Below are 24244 nucleotides of genomic sequence, written 5' to 3' on the forward strand. Positions count from 1 at the left end.
AGCTCGTAGCTCGTTCACGCGCACGCACGCGCCCCAGCTAGCTGTAACCGGCTAGCCCCGTCTGGTCTCGCCCCGTAGAGTTGACACCCTTCCCCGACAACCCCCCCCCTCGGCAGCGGCTGCGCTGCACCGTCGACATGGCAAGGAAATATCGCATTTTCTTAACTAAAGATGAACATCTTCCAAGTCGTTTGGAATGAGTGAGTAGCGGCGCCGTTGCAGAGCACATTTGCGTGGTCTGGTGGAAGCTGTGTGTTTGTTTTTAATGGCATTTGCGATGCAGAGCTCGGAACGGTAGCCTGGGTTTGTTCGTTAGCATGTTAGCATTGGTTGCCTCCAGCCTAGCGACCGGACTATTTTATGTTCGGAGCTGCTGCAAAGCACGAATAAAGCACTCACCCGTCGTTTCTCGGAACTGGTTAATTTAATAATAAAGGGCACATTTTAAGCCATTTCCGATGCTTTGGTTTCCCAATGTTACATAATCTCCGTAGCCTCACTTTTCGCAGGTTCGTCCACAATTGTCTTGATTAATACTCGCCCACGGCCCATAAGGACGGGATATTTCCGTCGAAATGTTAAGAAAATGTCAGTGCCATAAGTCTCGGATGAGATATTTCGGCGTGGAAGTAACTTAAATGTGTAAATTGGCACGACGTTGGTTCGCTAGCTCGCTTAGCCACCCATAGCCGTGCGGTGCTAACAACTCCGCTTTTGCCCCCCGTAAGTCAGCTGAGTGCGAGCTTTCTTTCAGTTACCCACCCGGTACGTGTGACACGATAGTTACGACAGCAGACAACTGGAGCCTACAATCAAAGAATACTTGCGGCTTAATGCTACTTTAATTCTATTGGCAAACGTCAGCTTCACAACAAGTTCGGGATAGCGTAGAGAGGCTGTTAGCTAATTCAAGCACCCTTTGTCCATAGCCTCAGTGGCGAGCAGCACGATCAAGTAGGCCACATAAGTAGTTGTTTTGGGCTTGTTTGCTCTTGAACCCACATCGATAGTTCCTCACAATTCTTTGGATTTGCATTTGGGACACCTGACTACCTCTGGCGTTTTGTTTGGATGTTGAATGCTAAAGTAGCGTTAAAATAGGGCAAGGACTTGCTAATTAAATGTTGTGAGTATGAGTTATTGGGTGTTATGTGATATGTAAATATATTGCAGTGTATTGACAGTAAAATGTGTTTGTTTTTTTTCCCCCCTCTCCAGTATTCATCGTGTGATGTGAGCCAAAATCCACAATGTGTGAGGACATTTAGTTCGGAAGAAAACAATACTTGATTCCAGTGGAATCTTTCATATATATTATTATTTTTATTATATATTTTTTTTCTGTCATAGTTTATACACATTTGCACCCACTCGTCCCCACCCACTTCTAATCATCATGCCAGTTCAAGCGCCACAGTGGACAGAGTTCCTGCTCTGTCCGATCTGCACACAGACATTTGAGGAGACTGTTCGACGGCCCATCAGTTTGGGCTGCGGGCACACGGTCTGCAAGATGTGCCTGAACAAGCTGCACCGCAAGGCCTGTCCCTTTGACCAGACGGCCATCAGCACGGACATCGAGCAGCTGCCTGTCAACACAGCCCTGCTGCAACTGGTGGGAGGCCAGGTGGGACACATTTACTCTTTTTATTGCTGTGTTTCACAACCTTTATTGGGCCCAAGGCACATGTTTGATATTAAAAAAGTCTCTTGGCACACTACCAAGTAAAAAATTTACAAAATTGCAGTGCTACCTCGACTTGGGAGTAGAGCCGAATAGTTGATCAAATTCAAATTGACATCGCAATGTAGTAGAATGCAATTTTGGGGAAAAAAGCAGCATTTCAGTTGGTCGTTAGCCTTTAGTTATTATATATATCTGTATTTTATTTATTTATAAAATGTCTCTATAAATTCAGTGCTTCAAAAGTGCATTCCACTTGTTTACATATCATTGTTTCATAACAGCGCTGACCTAACCTGAATTTGTCAGTTTGAAGCTCAAACTTTCCAGCTTCAGTGGCATTTGACTTCACAAAATCAAGATGATGTCCTGTTGGGGACTTTGTGGTTGTCTATGACAGGAGTCCCCCAATAATTTATTAATGCATCATTTGAGTGATTAAAGAGAGAGATTTATAGGCTCCGTTATTTGATACAAGTGTTTGCTTAGTTGTAAGAATCATAATGCAGGTGTTTTCATAGCTGGGCGCGGCACAATTAAAATTTTGGCGGCCAAGGTAATGGCGCTAATTATTAAGGTCTGTTGCGATCCCAAAATATTGCGTGAAATAGTCAAGATAAAGAAGCTATTGAAATAAACATCACTCAGTTCCTTATTTATTTTTGAAGCTACTAAAATAAGTGTCCCAACTTCCCACTACGATTTGTGTCACAAATCGGTTTGTACTGCCGATTGTTAAGCATAAAATTCATGTTATTTTAGGAACACGGTTAAAATAATAAATGTTTTATTTTCCTCCCACCTTCCAAAATCATGCATGTTGGGTTAATTGAAGACTCTAAAAGGTGTCCATAGGTGTGAGTGTGAATGATTGCCTAAATGTGCCCTGCGATTGGCTGGCAACCAGCCCAACTTGTACCCCGCCTCGCACCCTAAGTCAGACGTGACCTCAATAAGGACAAGCGCTGTAAAACATTGTAGGAAGGTTGATATTTTGATGCGATATTTTTAGTGCGTTCTAATTTGGGCCTTGAATTGAAAATTTCTAAAAATAGAAATTGTAGATATTTATATGGTAGTTGTTAACGCCGTAATGGGGGATGACAATTAAATGAGGCCGCACATGTGGCCATGTCATCAGCTTCCAATCATTCGAGAAGCCGTTTTCCCTTGATGATGGTGCTGCAGGACCCTACTACAAACTTTTCTGTACAATAATTATTGCAAAAATTGAGGCAATTACCTTCATTTACGATGTTTGTTCCTGCAAAAATTTCTTATTGGCAACCTAAGCAAATCCAGTATGTTCTACTCTTAGTATGCCATTTGCAAACTGTCTCCTTGTGTATTATTTAGCGTGGCTAAATAGCACAATTTCATTGAAAGCTTTCCGCTGTTGACCCCTTTTTTGCATCCCCCCCTCATTGTGTGCAGGTTCCTAAGGCTCAGCCAGTTGCCTTGATTAGCAGTCCTGAGGACTCGCAGCATTATGAGGAGGCGAGGCAGTGTGTGGAGGAGCTGGCCCTCTACCTGAAACCCCTCAGCAACACACGAGGTGCTTCAACACGCACACACGCGTGACGTGCTCGGTTCTCATTCAATAATCTCGGCAGATCTATTGCGGGCCTGCAGTGTGCTATCAATAGCAATACTTTATCATCACCGGCGTCGGCGGCGCACTGTGCATTTAACAGTGTGGTTGAGTCGCATGCCCGCCCGCTTACTCACGCCAATTAGCGCACGTGGTGAGTGCGTTTGACATCCTGATTGACCGGGCTGCTGTCTGCTTGGGCTGACATCATGGGTGTGATTTGTGATGCGATAATTAGGGACAAGTCATCCAGATGGTATTTTGTAACGGCAAAGAGTTGGCAGCTTAGTGCTGCAAAGCAATCATACCCGTAGTTTCCGGGAATAAAAGATGTTTTTTTTTTTTTTTTTTGTTTCTATTTGGCACCATGATAGTCATCTGTGATGGCATGGCAATGGCATGTTGTGATACAACTCCTCACCCCCTCCCTCCTAGCCCTATTCAATCAGGTTGACTGTCCGTCGTGTTTGACAGTGAGCGAAATTTGAAAATGTTTAGTTTGTGCCTTTAATGGCACTGTAAAAACCTGACTAACAGTTAGTCATGCCTGCGAAAGCTATTTCTGCCAACATCCCATCGTCACAAACATGAGATTACACAAACAGGTTGAGTCTAATATTAAAATACACATTTGGATGCAATTTTACATTTCAGCTACTTTAAAAGTGGCGGCAAAGCTAAAGCTTTTACGCACAACTCAGCCATCACAAAATTGAATGACGTCAATGGCAGCATCTGGTGTGACCTTTGGGGAAAAAAAAAAAAAAAAGAACGTGTCGCCAACACAGCTGGGCGGGAGAATTGAATGTTGAGGGTACCCCAGTGCGGCCATTGCGGACTACAGGGTCACCCCCCCAGCGTTGGTGCTTTTTATACAGAACAGCAATACTTGAAAAAAAAAAAAAGGCAGAAAAATACCAGCTTCTGATAACATGATGGTGAAAGTAATGTAAAATAAATGCATGCAAACCTGCCATTGTGGTGGTTAATGTATCATGATTTATTAACGAATGAATACCTTTATTATCATTGTACTCGTAGTACAACGAGATTGGGTCGCTTCACCTCTTCAGTGCAACAGATAAACAACAACAATAAAATAAAATAATAAAATAAAGTGCATGAGTTCAAAACATTGACATTCAACAGCCACGAATAAATAACACGCATCCAAAAATGTTTAGAATCACCTCTATTAATAATATAAAATTGTAAAGATAGTGGTAAAGGTGCTGAAACAAGTTGAAGTTTGTAATGTTGTTGGAAAATGAGTGTGTCATTTCCTGGCTTGATGGATATTTTACCAGGGGTCGGTCTGAGCAGCACAGCCCAAAGTATGCTGAGTCGACCCATGCAGAGGAAACTGGTCACGCTCGTCCACTGCCAGCTAGTGGAGGAGGAGGGCCGCGTCCGGGCCATGAGGGCCGCCCGCTCTCTGGGCGAGCGAACGGTCACCGAGCTCATCTTGCAGCACCAGAACCCGCAGCAGTTGTCCTCCAACCTCTGGGCTGCTGTCCGTGCGCGGGGCTGTCAGTTTCTTGGCCCAGGTACGTTGCTCGCCGCTACAACACACACACACAAAAAAGACCAGTCATTAATGCTGACTTGAAAATGATGCCTAATTGTGATCACTTCTTAAAGCGATGCAAGAAGAGGCCCTGAAACTGGTTCTTCTCGCCCTGGAGGACGGCTCGGCTCTGTCAAGGAAGGTTTTGGTTCTCTTTGTGGTCCAGAGGCTTGAACCTCGCTTTCCGCAGGCCTCCAAGACGAGCATCGGCCATGTGGTGCAGCTCCTCTACAGGGCCTCCTGCTTCAAGGTAGGGATGTGCAGTTAGTAGAAATTTGTTTACAATTGCAATTATTACACTCCACGATTACAAAATTTGCTTCATCGTAAAAAAAACGATTATTAATATGCATTTGTATCCAACGCACTGTTCACACAAGGAAATCATACTTGAATTTATACATTTGTACCTTTTTTTTAAATTTTGTTTTAGAATAACTAGCATTAAAAATGTTGTTTGGTCAAATCGTTTGAATAATTGTTATTTCAATTATTACCAAAATAATCGTGAGTCATATTTTTTTTGATAATCGAGCAGTCCAACGCCAGAGCAACAATTTTGGAAACTGCCATGCCGCGTGGCGTTTCTTCGACAATATTCTTTAGAATAACAATGTGCTTCTTTGAGTATTATTCTTTGGTTCAGTGACTATTTTGGAAAGCCAAAGTAACGTAACTGGAGAAAAACATGCAATGTTTAAAAAAAAAAAAGGGGGGGAAAAAGTATATAATCTTCTATGACTGTTTAGGTGACCAAACGTGACGAAGATTCATCCCTCATGCAACTGAAGGAGGAGTTCCGCACTTACGAGGCTCTGCGGCGCGAGCACGACTCTCAGATTGTGCAAATTGCCATGGAGGGCGGCTTGCGCATCGCACCCGACCAGTGGTCTTCGCTCTTATACGGGGATCAGTCGCACAAGTCACACATGCAGTCCATCATAGATAAGGTGCGTTCGCTTGCGGTGCCGTGAAATATTTGACCCTTCTTAAGTTATTATTATTATTATTATTATTATTTATTTTGCTGTTTAATCATGTTTTCTCCCACTGTGGTCCGCTGACGTCCTAAAGCTTCAGAAATGTATCTCTAGACGAATAGATGTCAATAGCTTTATTTCTAATTTTGAATTTGTTTGAATTGTGCCATTTTGTTGCACCTTTGAGAGCTTTTGGCTGATGGCGTTTTCTCACATCTGTTGAAGTGATTTCATGATCAAAAAGGGCTGGAGGTAGTCAGGCTTCGGTGTGGTCAGGGAAAAGGAACAGATATTTCCGAAAAATGGGATTAGCCAAAGTTAATTTATGAGTTAACAAGGGGGTGGGGGTGCTGAGTATTTTCTCACTGTTCCCCCTGCTTTTCAAAGTGTATTTGACAAGGCAGTCTGCCATGCATAACGGAACTGACGCATTGACTCCATGTTTCCGTGTGACCTACATAGCTGCAGACCCCAGCCTCCTTTGCCCAGAGTGTCCAAGAGCTCACAATTGCTCTGCAGAGGACCGGAGACCCAGCCAACCTTAACAGGCTGCGGCCTCACCTTGAACTGCTCGCCAACATTGATCCCAGCCCCGGTGAGAATAAAGCAAAAGTCTTCGTTCCAACGACGCAGCAAGACCAAAAAAAAAAAGATGGCTTCAAATAGCCGAGACGCGAGCTAAATTGTTCACAACTGTCCAGGTATGAAATTGCGAAATTGAAACATAATCCCTCCCCCCTCCCTTTGCTCATTTCACACCCAGACGCTCCCCCTCCCACGTGGGAGCAACTCGAGAAGGGCTTGGTGGCGGTGAAGACGGTCGTGCACGGCCTGGTGGACTTCATCCAGAACCACAGCAAGAAAGGAGCTGACCCTCAACAGGTTGTCGTCTTGTCGGTTCATCAAACACAAACTGGTCGTTTTCCTCTCCTATTCACATCCTCTCAATTATCTTTGTAGCCCCCACAGCACAGCAAGTACAAGACGTACATGTGTCGCGACATGAAACTGAAAGGAGGCTGCCCCCGTGGAGCGAGCTGCACCTTTGCTCACTCGCAGGAAGAACTGGAGAAGTCCGTCTCAATTCCTTTCACACTCTGGCGGAGTTAACGCTGCTTTCTCGCTAGCGCTCACCCAGAGAAAGCCGCGTTGAAAACGGCCCTTGTTATTTCTTTCTCGCTAGGTATCGAAAGATGAACAAGCGCTTGGCGGCCCGCCTCCCCGGCGCAGGCGGGCCAGACGAGGGCCTTCCCCTCGACGTGGGCGTGACCAGGAAGCCTTCGCCCCTCACGAACGGGAGCATCCCGCCCTCCCTGCCGCAGCTCATCGCACGCGGCGCGGACACGGTCCCGTACGAACTGCTGCGGAAGCCCCTCAAGATGGATGGAGGGAGTCCAAGCGCCCCGGGATCACCACCTGATCTGTGAGTGGCGGGTGCCCAGCGGCGTACACGCGGCAATATTAACTTTGTTCGACTCAATGACCAGTTTGCCTCAGTGCCATTAAGGGATGGTGGAAAATAGGTCATGTGGTGTTAACTTGGAGTGGCTGGGATTTCCGATTCCTAAACGCGACACTCGGTGCTTAGCCACAGCGACCGTGAGGCAGCACGCTTGATGCTCGCTGACTAATGCCCCCATAATCCGTAGAAGATGCTTCCGTATGTTAGCGTAACCACAACAGGGCATGCACGGTAGCCCGCGTGTGCTAACTAAAGCTAGCTTTCAGAAACGACTGCCCCAATGCGAGAAATGAAATCCGGCATCGATTGCTAACGTTAGCGCTAACTCGAGAGCCACGATGCCATTGCCAACAATGCTTTTGTTTACGTCACGGATGACCCGGATTACCACGACTGCGCTTGTGCGATGGAGAGAAGCATGCCGGTTGTGGAATACGAGGCTTTTTAGAGAGAAAAAGACAACGGCAAATAATTAGATGTATAAATAAACGACGCATCCACTATTAAAATTAACTGTTGACAGTTTTGATCGTTGAAGTTGTCATGTTAGTAATCTAATCTTGGCAGGTCTAGTGTCAAATAATTTACCCAATGTGCTTATGCAGTTTTACAGCAGAGACGTGAGCGGGCGGCTACGGCTAACATGACGTTGCGAATCGATTCTTTTATTTTTTTTGCGTCGATGCATATTTTAAGCGTTTATATCAATATAAAATCGGTTTTCGATGAAGCGTTACATCCCTACTAATTAATGATGGTTATTTACGCTTATGCCGATTTTTGTAATCGTCAAGTGTAATAATCGTAATTGAATTTCGATTAATTGCGCAGTTCTACTGCAAATGCGCATCAAAATCACTGTGTGCCAGGAAAATTAGATTAAAAAAAATAATGCAGTTTCACAATATCTGCCCGTCTTGTGAAGAGAACAAGCATTCATAATACCTGTGCTCGTGTGGCCGACGCTGAAAAGGATATTTACCGAGCCACCATTTGATTTCGACTCAGCGCCTTGATTTTCTGCCCCACTCAGGCTGGACCCTGTGCCCAAGACGGGCATGCCTCTGCCACCTCATGCCCTGGCTCACGCACGCATGGCTCCAGAGCACCTCTCCGGCGTCAAGCAAATGCCCGTCGCCCGAGGGTCGCCCGTGTACCCCCAGCAACTCCCCGAGATGTTCTACTCTGACACGCGGCCCCCACCCTCAGCTTCCCAATACGAGCCATCACAGTACCCGCCAGGTAGCATTTAGCTCATCACGCGGGGGCCCGTCTCTGTCGCTTCAGCAAACGGACTTTTCTTTCCTCGTTTTTCAGGTTACCCCTACCAGCAGCCGCCACAGTATGTCTCTCGGGATTACATCCGTAACCCGCCGCCCCCGAGCGAGTCAGGACCCCCTTACGACCCATACCCTGGTTACGGCCCATCGGAGCGCCCTTACCAGACCCCCCACTCGGGTCCGCCCTTCTCCTACCCTCACCCATCACACTATGAACGCGTACGCCACGGCACCTACACTGGCCCGCCGCCTCCCCCGCAGCCTTACCCATCTCAGAGGGATGGTCTCGTCAGGATAAGCTCCACCCCGCTGGACGTCCCCCCGCCATCAGCAGGCCAGGCTAACTCCATGTACCACCCGGAGCCCAGCGTGCGGGATCGATACCCATCAGAAGGCTACTACCCACCAGGAGCACAATCACAACCCATGAGGACTTGTGTCAGGGTGAGCCATTTTGAATCTGCCGTTACTGATGTCCCCCCCCCGCGCTATGCTCATCGTTGGGCAGCGACCGTTTTTTTTTTTTTTCCAACACAACATAATGAAAACACTCACGGCGGAGCCGCTGTCAGCCACGGCTCGCACGCAGGCATCACACGGGACTCGCCGACGTCACGTCACCAGGCCCTGCCCGCGTGACCTCCAATACTACGATTCGCACCGTATTTTCTAGACATTTTATCCTGGCAATTTTATTGTTCAAAGCAGAGGCGCAACAATTAATCGATAACTAATTTATCAAATTGACATATATTTTGATTAGGGACCTTTTCATCGTAAATTGTCCAAAATCTAGGAATTACAGCCTCCAAATGAATATTCTCAGACTTTCGTAGTCGTCTGTGAAAGCAGACTTATCTTGGTGCTTTTTCCAAACATTAGGAAACATCTGCTTTTACTTTGGAAAACAACAGCAATCAGCAATTTCTGACATGCTATGGCCCAAATCATAATCATTTTGACGTAATGGCGTCTTTTGGAAATAATGGCTGGGAATTAAAGTATGTTTTTTTTTTTTAATCCGATTAATTGACAAAATAAGACTAATCGAATATTAAAATAATCATGAGTCGCAGCTCTAGTTCAAATACATTTACAATGGTTTCAAAAGGTGCTTTTATAAGTTGAAAGCATCTGGAAGGGGAAGGAAACTGTCAAATAATATCATTTCATATGGGTTCTTTATATTGAGGATTATCACCTTTTTTTTGGGCGTGTCCGAAATGCACGAGAGGTACCTCTCGCGTTAAACTATATTTCAATGTGGTCACCCAGCATTCCACGCATTTCAGCACCTTCACCTTTGGTCGCATGTTGCAGGCATCGTATGTCGGCTCCCAGCCCAGTCTGGACTATCTCCACCGCCGTCGCCTGGAGCTCCTCTCCCAGCTGGAGGAAAGGAAAGTCATCTCTCCTCCGCCCTTTGCGGCCTCGCCCACTCTCTCGCACCCGTTTCCCAGCGACTACCCTCCCGAGGTCAGCACCGTGCCAATTTCCTCTCTCGTGGCCACACGTCCAATTTTGAACGATTCTCCACAATCAACGACGCCGCGGTTCAATTGTAGCACGAAATGCGTTTTGTGTGCGCGTCTGCAGTATGGCGACGAGAGCTCCAACAGCATCGGGAAATGCAGAGAGCCGGACTACGCCGGCCAGTATTCGCCATGGTCGTGCGATACTATTAGCTCCTACATTGGCTCGAAGGACGCCAAACCCAAAGACGTTATGGTTCCCGGTACCATGGACATGATGGTGAGTTGACGACAAACGGAATAGCATGCGCGGCGTGAATAATTCCTGGAACTTTACTGACCATGATGTCTCGTGCCAGAACGTGGACGCTAAGGTTCTGAGGGAACCAACACTGGAGGCCCCTCGGAGGGGTGCGGAAGTGAAGGACGACGACCCCATTATTCCTTTTGGTCCCCAGCCCACCGTGTCGCGCTTTGGCGCCATCTCCCGTACCTCCAAGACGGGCTACCAGACCGGCCCTGTCCAAGCTTTGGTCTCCGGCCCCCAGAATGCCAACTCTAAACACATGTCTATGGCCGGTACAAAAAAAAACAACAACAAAAAAAAAAAAAAACAATACAACCAGACTTGTTGTTCCCGTCAGCCGCACTCACAATTTCTTTCCCGTCAGAATACATGTACGGAAGCCATGCAGGATGGGGCGGGACTTTGTACCCCTCCCACCAGACAGCCCAGGACAGAGAACAGTTAAGGATTGAGCTGCAGCAGGTCAACCAGCAGATCAACCAACAGACGCAGATGCAAAGCATGGAGGTACACATTTTTTTTTTTTCTGTTTTCTCTTTGAATGTTGAATGGTGGTTTGGCATTAGGAAACGTTTCCTTGTTGTGTTCGCAGTCTGCCAGTAACCCTTTACTGCTGCAGAGAGAAGCCAGCGCCTCAGCAGGCCCGCCGGTGACCGGCAGCCAAGTTCAGGCTGCCGCCGCTCAGTCGCAGCAGCCCCCCAAGTGGCCAACAGGAGGAGCCAGCGCTGCGGCAGTCTCCAGTGAACAGCTAAGCCTGGAGCTCCACCAGGTGGAAAGAGAGATTGGAAAACGCACCCGCGAGATGGCGATGGTGAGGAACCGCTGAACCCACTCATTTGGCCGTTTACAATGGTTCTGTTTAATTGGCGCAGCTGTCAAAAGCAACGCGCGGCCTTCCGGACCCGATGAAAAGCTTGCCAGTTATTACTTGACTTCTTTTCTAATCTAGGGATAGACCAATTATCAGACCGGCCGATTATCGGCGTCGATATTTGGCGTTTTAACTAATATCGGCATCGGCCTTTTTTAAAAAAAATCTGATTGCTGATGGTCAATCAACTTAAAACTGTTTATCAAAACAAAGATTTGAAAGTTTAACATTTCTGCCATTTTGAAATTTTGGAGGACTTCATTTACTGTAGAAAACTTTATGGAGCTATTTTTACGACATGCTGATGACCCTGGCGGCTCCCTGAACTTTTTGTTTTCTAACAAAGATGTATATAAATATAAAAAAAAATATTGTCAAAAATGTGTAGTAATGATTAAAAAAAACATCTGAAAATGTGTTTAATAAACATGCTTAAAGAGCTTAATTTTTCTTTTTTTTCCTTTTTAATATTTTGTTGACAATATTTCCTTTTTACTGAAAATTTACTAATAATCGGTATTGTATCGGCCCTGAAAAAAACCCACATCAGCTTCTCTATTCTAAACTAATAATCCATCATAAAAATAATGAATTGTAACTACCACTTGCCAAATCTGTACACCGGGGGGCGACATTGTGATTTTCTTGGAATTTTGTAGATTAGAATGTAGGAGTGATCATTTGAAGACGTCAACTCACCAATAGACTAATATAAAAAGTGTTGCTATTTGATATTTCTTCCCTAATAGTGAGAAAGCAACCTGATCGGTGTTTAATAACATGAATTGTTCACAACATCAGAATTAAGAGGATCATTTCTAATTAGAGAAGGAACTCAGTGAAACCGCAGACATTTTCACACCGCCAAATGTTTATTTGCAAACCCAGGAGAACCAAGTCGCCCACGAGGTCCAGCAGTACAAAATGAAATCGGCCGAAAATGGACAACCCGAGCACAAGATGCAGCTGGAAGAAATCTCCCTTGCTCTTGGGTGAGTCCAAAGCGCAATTGTATATTTTTGGATCTCACTGTCCCCGCGCTCTCTCTTTTGTTTATTTTATTGAATTTTTGTTTTGTGTGGGCGTGGTGTGATCATGTCTGTGCAGTGAGGTGTCAAACGGCTCCAGTAGTCTGCAAGAAGGTGCAGTGGGCGGGTCCATGCTGTCACTGACAAACAAGACGTCTACGTTGAGCCTGTGTTCCGACCCGGTCGGAACGGGCTCAGAAATGCAGAAGAACGGGGTTGTCCATTCCTGCTCTTAAGCAGTACACACTTACACGCACACACACACACACACACACAGAAGATGCTCTGTTGAAAAGCATGCACAGGCATACATACACATTCTATTTAGAAGATGAGCAGTATCTGCCGTGATATGAATTTTCTTTCTTTTTGTTCTGTGAATGAGCTTTTTTTTTTTTTTTTTTTTTTCTTCTCAATGACTTTCCTTGCCTGGAAACCAGGGCATATGATAACATTTCTTTGTGTGTCTTTTTGTTGTTCCTTCTCTTTATTTTCCCCCCCTTTTTTGAATTCTAGACATAACAAGGCCCACATTCAGGAAGAGGAACAGGGTGGTGATGGTGACAGTGCCACTCAAAAGGGATTCAATCGCCCCCCCCTCCTAACCCCTCCCTCCCCCCTCAAGATTCTTGTCACATGGCGTGCAAAACAAAACCAACAAAAAACGGTTACCGAGGCAAGCAGCCTCCAGAATCTAGCGCCACAATAACACGTGGAGGAGAGAGCAGCAGCACGCAAGTCGCCCCGCCCCTTCCCCAAGAATCGTAAAAAAAAAAAAAAAAAAAAGTGGTTGCACAGATCCAGATGGTCTGGGAAGGGAAAACGCCACCTGACTGCCACGAGAAGCATGATTTATTTTAGTATTTTTAAATGAATGCATTTTTAGGATGTCTTGTGTTTTTTTTTTTTTTTTTTTTTTGCATACCTAACAGCAGTATATTAAATATTTAATGGAAGCATTCTGTTTTAAAGATTGCAACTTTCTTGAGAAGGGAATGTGCTTCTTCCTCACCCACCGCGGTCACGATATCGTACTCGTCCTAAAACAAACAAAAAGTGCTTTGGCTGAATGCACGTCGTCAGGCCGGCCGCCGCCTCCTGCATCAGGGTCAAAACTTGACTGATGAGCCTTTCCCTCCTCAGAGCTTCTCGTCTGGCCACTCGCAAAAAAAAAAGAAAAAAAAAAGCCTCCCCATTGGGATGATCTCGTCACGTGGTCGCCTAACTTCTGTGAAGTTGCCTTCCCTTTTTTTTTCTCCTTTTGTTCGGGGGAGGGGGTTGTTTTCATGCTTTTCATTATTATGTTTTTTTTTTTTTTTTTGGGGGGGGGCGGGGTGGACAGGCTGTTTTTGCGCCGGTCCCGGAAATGTTTTCCACAAGCGCACACATTATCGAATCGTCGCACGCTCCAGCGCTGTCATCATCACCACCATCAGCGCCACTAGGCGAGTCTCGCGCTCCGTCTTATGTTTACTGCCGACACCTGGCGCGGAGGCCGCAGCGGAGTTCCGTTGGAGGTGGACGCCCAATTTTTTATTTTTTTTTGTTGTCGTGTCCATCCGGATCTCTTCCCACCACCCCCGCTTTTAACCCCGCCCGCAAGCGCAACATTTATCGTTTAGGTACACAGCTCACTTATACATACGAGTATGTATACATACATTAATATACTAAAGCACTATTAACGTGCCACCTTATTCTACTCGCTCAGCATTTATATTAAATGATCTCTACTTTAGAATCAGCAAGATGTTTATTCTTTTTTTTTTTTGTTTGTTTGTTTTGTTGTTTTTGGTTTTTGACTCTGTCCACTGGTTGCCAACACAGACTTTATCCTTTCCCAGACGAAGGACTTTCTGTGCGCATTTGACGTGTGTTCACTTAAATCTTTTGTGTTCAAACAAAGATAAGACTATGCTTCCGAAGAAGACAAAAACAATTCTGTAACTTTTGGGGGGGGTGAGAGAATTCTTTTTTTTGGGGGGGAGGGGAGACTTTAATGGAGCTTTGTGTGTGTTTGTTGTATTGTAGAAAGTGTACCCTCCGTTTTTTTTCCTCCCCTTTTATTTCCTTTGCCCTCAAATTGTGCTGTAATGGATGAAGATGAGAAAAGCGTTAACGCCGCCCCCTTAAGAGGGTAATCAGCAAGTAGATTTAAAAGCTGCCCTCCTCAGTTTCCTAAAAATGAAAGCCTAAATGCCCTGATGACGCAGTATCCTAATCACCCTTTTCAAACAATGCAATACTGCCAAAATATTTAAACATTTGTTTCTTTTCAAGGAACTATTCTTGGCTTAGCTGGATTTGTAATTTCTTTTTCCTTTTTTTTTTTGGCTTTCTGCAATAGAATGACTGTGACCTGCAAATCGACAGCTGCAACAGTGCTTGGGTGACATTCACAGTAATTTTTAGATTTTTTTTTATGCTCTTTGTCGAGCTCTTTCTGTCACTTTATCCAAGTGCAAGTCAACCCTAAAAAAAAAAAAGAAGAAAAAAGTCTGCCTGACTGCTCTTCCAACACTTTTTTTAGTTTAGACATCGCCGCGTTTGGGGCTTTACTACATAGCGGATAGCAAGCGATGCTGATTTGATGTTTCTGAGGGGAACTGCCTACTGCCACCTCAAAGAGATAATCCATGGCAGTTAAATGCCTCTGCTCCCAAACTTTTTTTTTTTTAAACCACTGAGCTCTGTAACCGCTGTTTGAGGCTCACATTTTATTTCACTGACTTTGCGGGCAACAGAAATTGCAAAAGGATTTTTTTTTTTAATGATTGCTTCCCTTGTAAAAAAAAAAAAAAAAAAAAAAAAAATTCAAATAAAAAATATCTCTTAAATTAAGGTACAGGTTTAATTTCAGCAAGAAAAAAAGGTTTTATATGTATATTATACTCCATTAAGGAATGTCTAGAATTATCTTCCTCCAATGTGGATGTAGCCATTACGACGCCATTTTGACTTTGTAAGAGAATTCACTGTGTGAAAATTGGTTTGCATTTTTGTATAATACAATCTGCTTTTTTGTTTGTTTGTTTGTTTGATACGAGCAAGAGGTCAAACTGGAAGTTTGAGGAGGAAAAAAAAAAAAAAGTGAACATGTGAAATTTGACAAAATGTAACTTATGTACTACAGTGATTCCGAGTTTAGGGGGAAAAGATTAAATGAGATTGCTAACTCTTGAGTGTGGGTCTCACTTTATTACAAATAGTCCTAAAAAAATGACTACATTTACAGTAAATGCATCTTTTCACAGCTTTGTGACCAAATTAGTCATCACGACGGCTATTTGAGCCAAGATGAATAATTCAAATGTTGAACAAGAATGTAATCGTGCATATCAAAAGTCTACACACCCCTGGTCAAATTTAAGCGTGAAGTAAAAGGTTTTGAAATGTCTTGGTCTCATTTTCTCAACAACACAAAAGCCCCGGCCTTTGAACAGGGGGTGTGTAGACTTTTCATATTCTCTGTTCATACTGTACACCGGAAAAGGGTCAGATTAGACCAATATCAAAAATTCAATATACCATAGGCCTACATGTCATTTTAAAACTGTGAAAAAAGTTGAAGTTGTTCAATTCAGAAAGTGAAGCTCACAAAAAAAAAAAAATCACCTTGTCGCTATTGCACATGCATTCAGTAACTCAAAACACACATACAGGAGTAGTTTTCGTTTTATTATACAATCTGGTTAGCTTTTTTTTTTTTTTTAATTTTGTGTGACAGATGGCAAAACATTGTACAGTTCAAACACTTCATGATAAATGTATGAATTATTAAGACGACTGTATATCAAAATTTAATCCCACTACTTTTTTTTTTGCGATACAGACAAATCAGAAAGTTAGCCTCAGTCGAGTTTGTGAGTTCAAATCTTGGGATGTCTCCTCATGCTGCTTCCTCACATTCAAAAAATTTTGCGTTCGCCGTACTTAACTGTGTCCATAGGTGTGAATGGTAGTTACTAGTTAGTCCATCATGGGACCAAAAGCCAGCCGGGATCCAGGCTCCAGCTGGTTGGACAGACTTGCGGATGAAAGCGAGCACAACGCTAACAGTCATGATGGGCTTTTGGCTGCGCAGTGTATTTGGTCGAGGTAGGAGAGCCCAATTGTCAACAAAACAAATACTTGACAAAAATAATATGAAAAGCACATGGTAAACATTTGGCTTTGATCATATGGATGGGGAAAAAAAACCAAAAAAAAAACACTGGCTGTGAAGTAACATTTCTAAACACTCTGGAGCTCCATTTCTGTGGATGAGAGGCCGCTTGCATATCCTGAGTGGGCTGACGGGAGAGCAGGATTCAGTTTTCTTTGGCGATCCCAGCCAGTTTTGGTCAATTGGGTCCGGGTGGTCCTCCCTTGTTATACGCCCCGGGCCCGCCTCCAGGCCTCGACCCACCGGCGCCACGAGCGCGGATGCTGTCCCACATCTTGACCACAGACTCCCTCTTGCCCCAGATCAGTTCGTGACCGTACGCCACGTACCATCTGCACAACAGATACACAGTCAGGGTTGAAAATTCATATTTCAAATTTGGATCAGATTACTTTTGTTTCATTTAAAAAAAAAAAAAAAAAAACATTTATTGACTTCTTATTGTAAGAGTGAGCATTTTTTTTTATGCTGTTGGGGGATTTGAATCGGATAAACGCACCAGCTCATGAATTCATTTAAACCTGTTTTCTCAGAATTTTGAGTTGATAAGTGACTTACATCATTTTTATAGGGCATGAGTTATTTTTGTTTTTTTGTTGGCTGTTTAATAAGCATTAACCTTCAAATCATGATTCAAATCAGATTATCCTCTCCTTTTCGTCACTTACATGCCAAAGAGAGCTCCGCCGATGTGAGCGGCGTGGTCAAACGTCTGCCATCCCAACAGCAAACCCGCCAAATCCAGCGCAACAAGAGCTTTCAGAGCCTAAAGAGCGGCAAAATGCAATTTTACTTGCTGAACTGAAGCATACCCACTCAGCTGTCATTTTTAGACAGTCCCTCATTCATACACTGGACTTTATTGCGGACTGTTGCACTCACATTTCCCGCCGTGAACGTGACCATAGGGAGGAAAACGATGCTCAGTTTGGCTTCTGGGACTTTGGAACAGACCGCAGCGACCACCGCCATGATTGCACCTGACTGATGGGCACCAAAAAGCTCAGTTAAATTTGTTTGAAAAAAAAAATAAAAAAATGTAATCGTTTGCGCTGCATCAATTGTTATTGGAGAAGTGGCTCACCGCTCCTAATGAAGGGAAGATGCGTCCAGAGGTTGTTTTGCATACGTAGCTGAACATAGTGGAAATAACACCTGGAGGGAAATAAGATGACAGTCAGCCGAAGGACGCTGCTTCTGTTACGCAACATATGAAGGGCCAGATGGGAAGATATGAACACACGCAAAATATTATTTGATGAGAATGCAGTGGTAAATATGTGAAAAAGTCTTACTTTCATAAGGAGAAAGAAATATTAAAAATGTATTACAAGTCAGTGAGTATATCATCACTGTTGGGTGGGAATCTTGCATGTCCAAATACGCTCAACTTCCTATTTTTTCACAAGTCTGTCCCCAAGTCACTATTTTTACTCAATATTCAGTAAAAGTTCAAAACAGCTTTAGAACTAATTTATGCGAGAATGCCGTTAAACTGTTTTGTTTAAAATGGATTGCTGTAATGCTTTGTGGAAGGTCAGATTCAATTTGGCGAAGATGCTTTTGGAGAGTATGAAAGATTTTTTGTCTGGTTTAAAGGGGGTTAGGGCTAATTAAATAAAGGGATAATATTAAAAGAGAAAACATGAGAATAATTATAAAATGGATTAAAACGAGTTGAAAGAAAAGTCAACCGCAACAGTCAAATCTGGATTTTATGACAACAATAAAGGGTTAATGGAAAATCAAAAAATACACGCACAATCTGTCAATTTCAAAAATAATGTCATACAATTACAGATGAATTTTTTCAAGCGGGAATTTGTAAGTCTATGACAATGAAATAGTAATATTAAAAGCATGTACTATTCATGAAAAGTCTCATGAGTACATGAAAAAAAAAAATTTTTTTTTTTTAATTTTTGTTTGTAATCGCTTTACGAAAGTCAGAACTTCAAGGGAATAACCTCACCATTTGATGAGAATAACATCAAAAATGAATTTTCATTTTATGTGGGTAAAACAAATTCAAAGCATTAAGTCATGATGTGAAAAAAAAGGTAGAACATTGAAAAAGAATGTAATCATCATCATCATTAAAAAAAAACAAAAAAAAACACCAACATCATTAGCAGCGCCATAAAGTGCCTTTTTGTGAGCCGAATTCATTTACCGGCCGACATGTAGACGGCGAGAAACTGCTCCCTCCCCAAGATTGAGACGACCCCGGAGAATGTCCACAGGACGTACATGTTGGCCATCAAGTGGAAGACGGAGTAGTGACTGAACGAGGACAGGACCATGGGAATGCACTGGCTCGCTGCACAAAACAAAGACCACCAGCATCAGTTCAGCTCCCTTTCATTCACGTCGTTTAGGAAAAAAAAAAAAAAAAAAAATCGAAAGTTGGGATGTACAACACATCAATACTACAAGAAGGAAAACACATAAATGTAATGACTTGAAGTTGCAATGCTGTACAAATAAAGTCAAAAGAATCATAAAAGTCAAAAATTACGAAAGCAAAAAACGTCGGAATTTTGTACGAATTTTGTCGGAAAGTAACGAGAAAAGGTTTTGTCTGAATTTGAGCAAAATGTCATTTTAAAATAAATTTAAAAAATACATAGCTAATTACGGTATCAGAAGAAAGTCCTAACTTTGACAGAAGATTCAACTTGACAATACCGAGTTGTTATTTGCCAACATTAGAGGGAAAAGATTGACAAGAAGAATGTCATTCATGAGAAAAAAAATGCAAATACGCAGACAGTTGAATTGACATACTTGTGTTTGACTTTTGGGGCCTCACTGAAAATCGTGCAAATTCTCTTTGAATTTTGAGACCCTGAACTTTGGCCAAACTCAGCTACTGACTGGAAAGAAGGTTAGTAAAAAGAGAAAACGGTTTTGCATCCGTCACCTCGAACACTAGACTGGACTGCTTTGTGCTCATTTTTGACGGATATAGAAATTGACTGAGTTTGATCAGATTTGGGCAAAATAGATAGATTTGATTACTCTGACTTTGGCTATTCACGTGCCGGGCCCAGAATAAAGCTGAAATTGATAAGAACAAAATAAATATAACAAGAAAGAGGGAAAAATGTGTTAGGAGATTTACAGGGGAAAAGTTGTACAATTGATCAAGTCTATCTGGTTACATTTCCCTTTTATAGTGAATAAATAGAATCCTAAAAAAGAAAATATTGCATGACAAATTTACTCACTGGCGGCGGGGTTGGATGTGAAATATTTCATCATGCTCCTTTGCAGCGAGGGGATCCTCCAGCAGCACAGCACCAAAGCGTTGGCTACGATAATTCCTGCACAAGAACCAGCAAGTACACTGACCCCGCTTTCTGTCACCTCTGTTAACACATTCACTGCCATTGACGAACTTAATCGTCTTTTTACAGCCCAGCCATTCAATCCCAGGAATTTTTCACATTTTCCCAAACTTCAGGGTAAAAGACGGTCTGAAAATGTCCGGCAGTGAATGATTGAACCTCGCCCTCTCGAACAACAACGACGACAACAAAATTCAATTGAGTTGTAGTGGTTAGGACAAATGAAGGATGGAAAACATTTAGAAATCATTTCTCCTGTGAACACTTTACACTTTGTAAAGACGCGTGTAAAACAAAGTACGTAGCTGACCAGCGACGGTCCTCTGGCCTTCAGTGCGTCGGCTCCAGAAATCGTCCGCCACGGACATGAGGAGGATGAGCTGACGCTGGAAGACCGTCAGCTGGCTCCACCAGTCATGCCAGTACGCCATGTCTGTGGAACCCTACCAACGCAACACAAAGATTCTCAATGGCTGCCCAAGCCGAGTCTTTCTTTTTTTTTTTGTTTTTTTTTTGTTTTGAAACCAAACCTCACCCGCAGGAGTTTATCGGACTCCTCTTCGTCCCTCAGAGTTCGGATTCGTGACTTTATGTTCTCATGCTGCAGGATGGCCGCGGCACCGAAAGAGCAGCCTGTAAACTGGCGTGGCGTTAGCACAACTACTTCAGGTGTCAAAAAGATGAAACGACAAGAGGCTTCGTATGAAGATAAAAAAAGTTGTGAACATTATATTTTGGGTCGAGACTAAAGCTGCAATCGACAAGGTTTTTGTTTTAATATCAAGAACAAAATATATAACAGAAACAGTTATACTGGTATTGTAGGGCCCAATTTGATGTATCGTCACTGTCACAATGAAAAAAATGGGCGTGTTTTTCACAGGATAGCGACGATATATATATATATATATATATTAGGGGTGTGCATTTCTCCAATAAAAGACGATTCAATACATTATCGCAATACATACATGGCACGATACAGTATGAGGAACGGCACATTTTCACGTGGAATGATTCAATTTGGTTCGATTCAGTGAGAAGACAATTTGACTCGGCACGGTATGCCGCATTTGGAGAGGGTAAGATCAGACGAAAGTTTCTTGTTGTCACTCTACACACATCTGAATCAACGTGTCAGTACGGTAAACGATGTCAACGATATCGCTCTCCAGTAAAAGACTATTCAATACGTACTTGAAAGCGGAACGAATCGGTTTGAGTCAATGCACTCATATCTTTTACATCAAAAACAATTTCCCGATTTAAATCTTTTTTTTTTTTTTTTACACCGTTAATATACATATTATAATATATTAATAAATACACATATTATTATGTATATTACAATTAAATCTTTAGATCTGAAAATAAATATTTCATAATGATTATTTGTATTTTTATGCCTATCCACGAATTTTCCAAACCGCTTATTCTCACAATTACATAATGGCTTGACATGAAAGATTCCTTGGCCTTTGGACAAACAGCTAACATCAATTAGTAAAATTACAACAAAGCTACAATGGTTGAAAGTTTTTTTCCTGTGTTTTTTTTTTTTGTAACCAAAGTACTGCTAACATGCTTTGATGTAGACTAAGTAAAACTCATGAAAATTGGTTGAAAATCGGTTTTGAAATGAGCAAGATATCATTTTCAATGTAAATGCATGTGTCTTTCTGTCATAATAACAACTGAAACATATAAAGGCTTGAAATCTTTCAGTTTGTGTGTGGTGAATAATATACTAGAAGTTTCAGTTTTTGAAATAATTGGAATGAATAGACATTCCTCTCGATATTCTATTTTTAGGGGGTTCTTTTGTACTTGTGGAACAATTTACGTTTAGTTTTCTCGATATATATGGCCAATATCCTGTCTTTACAGTACAGTATTGTAAAATTATTGTCCAGGCATTAGTCAAAGACCTGATTGCAAAGGGGGCCCTTACCCCCAGTGTGAACATCAGCGGCTTGAGCAGCTTCGGCCGGCGGACATGAGGGCGAAGTGTAGGCGCCGGTGTCGGGCCTTGTGGGTTTTCCGGAGGTGTTTCATGGGTGACGTTTCTTCTCTTTGATTCGGGCCTTTTGGTGTCACGACGGAATCCACGCCTCGCTTGACAGTACAAGTCGAGCCTTGGAAAAAAACCGGGGAAGCTTTTCAAAAGAACATCAGTGACTTAAGGCATCTTACGTCATGATTTGAGGTGTTCAATCAGAAATTGCACGGTCTAGGATAACATGGGATAGACATGCATGACATGTTAACAGCATGTTCAAGGTGATTATCATGCATTAAAATCGAGATCATGAGCAGACACATGGCGTGCAAATAGGACATGAGCTGTCATTCATTGACTTGGTTCCCAATGACAATGACAATGACTAGCTGTTAGCTAAACTTCACGCACTCACAAGCATTCTCTCGGAATTATCCTTCCCGACAAATATAATGCATAGTCTATAATCTTTTATTTACTTGCCTGGAAGCTCGTAAAGCGATGTTTTTTGCTGGAAATCGGTTTATTCGGGTCCAGTTCATAATGCAACCCCTCCACGCCATGTTTGTTTGTGTTTGTGTCCTCAACTGAAAGCTCCGCCCACACTCTGAGGTTCAGCCAATTGCATTCTGAGGTTCTAAACGTCAGCGTTACGTCAAAAATTACGTTTGGCGCGTTCAGGTTCACTACGTAACTAAAAAAAAAGGAAGAAAAAGTAACGCTATGTAAAGAATGTTTACTTTGAGTCAAAATATCAATGCGTTTAAATATCAAATGCAACAAGAAGAAACAAGAAAATGTAAAAGTACAGTAGTGTCCTCCGTATGTAGCAAGTCAAAACTGCAAGTCTGTGAAGGCAGCATCTGTTGTGAACACATATGCAACACTTCCCTCCTGTGGCCAAAGTAGATACTTCAGAATACGTTTCAACTCTCAACGTGATAAAATAAAATAAAATAAAATAAAATAATGTGCAATGACGCAGAAAGTCCTTGAGCAATTTAAAGTGACAGTTATACAAGTATGTATGCTGAAGCTACAATGATCAATACGGTAATAGTGTAAAAAATGTGCAAACATTTTTGCAAAGTGCCAGTATGGAATTTGAGTCAACTGTTTAGGGAATTGATGGGAAATCTAGCAATTTTTTTGTTGTGTTATCAGACACTTCTGGACAATTGAATCATATACATGCATATATCTCCATGATACAATCATTTGGATGATGATTCACTAAGACTGAGAGGCCAGGGGTTTGTTTCTAAGAAAACGAGAGAGAAAGCAGCGGCGGCCTCGCCGAGGTAAGCAGTATTGATGGCGCTTGGTGTTGCTATTGGCATCTGGACAAGTTTCACAAACTTCGCACAAGCTCGCCATTGACTCCGGAATTAGGGGAAGAAGTTCCAATATAGCTGCACTGCAGTGTCCGCAGAGAAGCCAGGGCTCCCTTCCAAGGCCACATCTGCAATACACGTGCTGGCCTTTAGCATCGCACCATATAATGCAATGCATCGAAGCTACTGGCGATGACCTTTCATTCATGGAAATGCCGGGTGCTCCCGTTGCTTATTTCGACATGTATTCAAATATACATAAAGGACAACAGTATGCCTTTGCCTCCATACAGGCCCAAGGACACCCTGCCAAGTTAGATGATATCCTACTGGCGATATTATCCTCTGGGTCGGACCAGGACATGGTGGCGGAGCAGAAGAGAAACACGATGAAGGGTGACAGTAATAGGAGAACACACCCCGAAAACAAGGTGATAATCATCAGCATAAAAGCAGTCACCTTTGTTTGCTCGTGCGGATTATAATCTCTATTCGGCAACATTTTTTTTAATGATTGATGTCAAAATCTATGCATGAGTTCAAGTTGTTTCCTGATCAATGCAGCACATTTATTTCCCCCAGTAGACGTGTCCTCTTTCATAGGGTAGTGTCATCGATTCACTGGGAACTGACGCCAGCCCGTGGTTGGAACAATCCACCGGGTCTCCATCATGGGCCAGGAAAAGAGATGTCTGAAATTACACACACACACACACACACACACACACACACAAATCATCATCATGTAATTCATTTGGTGATAAATTCCCTGCCCCAAGTATGACACGTTAGCCTCTCTAATTTTCAAATGTCTTTTAGACATCAGAGGAAACTGGAGCCGTTATCACCGAGTCCCACAAGTGCTGACAGGGCGCTTTCTCCAACACTGATCGATGAGCCCGCTGGACATTAACACACTGGCTCTTGTTTTCTGTCATTTTCTCCCCCTGCTGTGCTGTTTGGTCACAGTGTGAAGTTGATACAGCCACATTTCAAATAAAGGCAGCACTGCACATTATTTATTTTACCACGCAGGCCTTTTTGCATGACAGCGTCACTCTGTCACTCGCATGAAAGCAGGTTTACGGCGAGCCTAATGTTTTCAGTATTAAAAATGCAACAGATTAAGTGTGGCACAACAACAAAAAGAGCTA

General features: G+C 42.9%; 2 protein-coding genes across 3 annotated transcripts; one reads left to right on the forward strand and one right to left on the reverse strand.

The window, feature by feature from the left end:
• Positions 1-40: 40 nt before the first annotated feature.
• On the forward strand, positions 41-14225 carry rc3h1b (ring finger and CCCH-type domains 1b). 2 transcript variants are annotated; one of them, XM_086043520.1, is made up of 19 exons: positions 41-200; positions 1219-1627; positions 3119-3239; positions 4583-4822; positions 4917-5092; positions 5592-5792; positions 6285-6417; positions 6586-6704; positions 6783-6895; positions 7006-7245; positions 8318-8526; positions 8602-9008; positions 9885-10040; positions 10161-10316; positions 10396-10615; positions 10708-10850; positions 10936-11154; positions 12103-12206; positions 12322-14225. In XM_086043520.1, exons 2-19 carry the CDS (start codon positions 1397-1399, stop codon positions 12476-12478), a joined length of 3345 nt encoding a protein of 1114 aa, XP_085899646.1. In that variant the 5' UTR covers positions 41-200; positions 1219-1396; the 3' UTR covers positions 12479-14225. The 2 variants fall into 2 exon arrangements, with proteins under 2 accessions (XP_085899646.1, XP_085899647.1); XM_086043521.1 differs by having other exon boundaries at positions 10963-11154.
• Positions 14226-15420: 1195 nt separating this feature from the next.
• On the reverse strand, positions 15421-22370 carry LOC147141248 (presenilin-associated rhomboid-like protein A, mitochondrial). Its single transcript, XM_086043525.1, has 10 exons — positions 22240-22370; positions 21709-21892; positions 20293-20397; positions 20068-20200; positions 19638-19733; positions 18581-18727; positions 17492-17562; positions 17290-17391; positions 17076-17173; positions 15421-16739 (listed from the first exon to the last, which is right to left on the reverse strand). The coding sequence occupies exons 1-10, from the start codon at positions 22317-22319 to the stop codon at positions 16586-16588; spliced, it is 1170 nt and encodes a 389-aa protein (XP_085899651.1). The 5' UTR covers positions 22320-22370; the 3' UTR covers positions 15421-16585.
• Positions 22371-24244: the final 1874 nt, after the last annotated feature.

The sequence above is a fragment of the Filicampus tigris genome, chromosome 10 (assembly GCF_054856515.1).
Source record: "Filicampus tigris isolate MCC_2025a chromosome 10, RoL_Ftig_1.0, whole genome shotgun sequence".
NCBI lineage: Eukaryota > Metazoa > Chordata > Actinopteri > Syngnathiformes > Syngnathidae > Filicampus > Filicampus tigris.

Bases quoted from the DNA above. Each gene is read 5' to 3' on its own strand.
- LOC147141248 (XM_086043525.1), bottom strand. From the start codon at position 22,319: ATGGCGTGGAGGGGTTGCATTATGAACTGGACCCGAATAAACCGATTT. The intron at 21,893-22,239 runs GCAAGTAAATAA...TTTTTTTCCAAG, and splicing joins ATCGCTTTACGAGCTTCCAG to GCTCGACTTGTACTGTCAAG. The intron at 17,563-18,580 runs GTAAATGAATTC...ATTTCCCTCCAG, and splicing joins CGCCGTCTACATGTCGGCCG to GTGTTATTTCCACTATGTTC.
- rc3h1b (XM_086043520.1), top strand. From the start codon at position 1,397: ATGCCAGTTCAAGCGCCACAGTGGACAGAGTTCCTGCTCTGTCCGATC. The intron at 10,041-10,160 runs GTCAGCACCGTG...GCGCGTCTGCAG, and splicing joins CCAGCGACTACCCTCCCGAG to TATGGCGACGAGAGCTCCAA. The intron at 11,155-12,102 runs GTGAGGAACCGC...TTGCAAACCCAG, and splicing joins GCACCCGCGAGATGGCGATG to GAGAACCAAGTCGCCCACGA.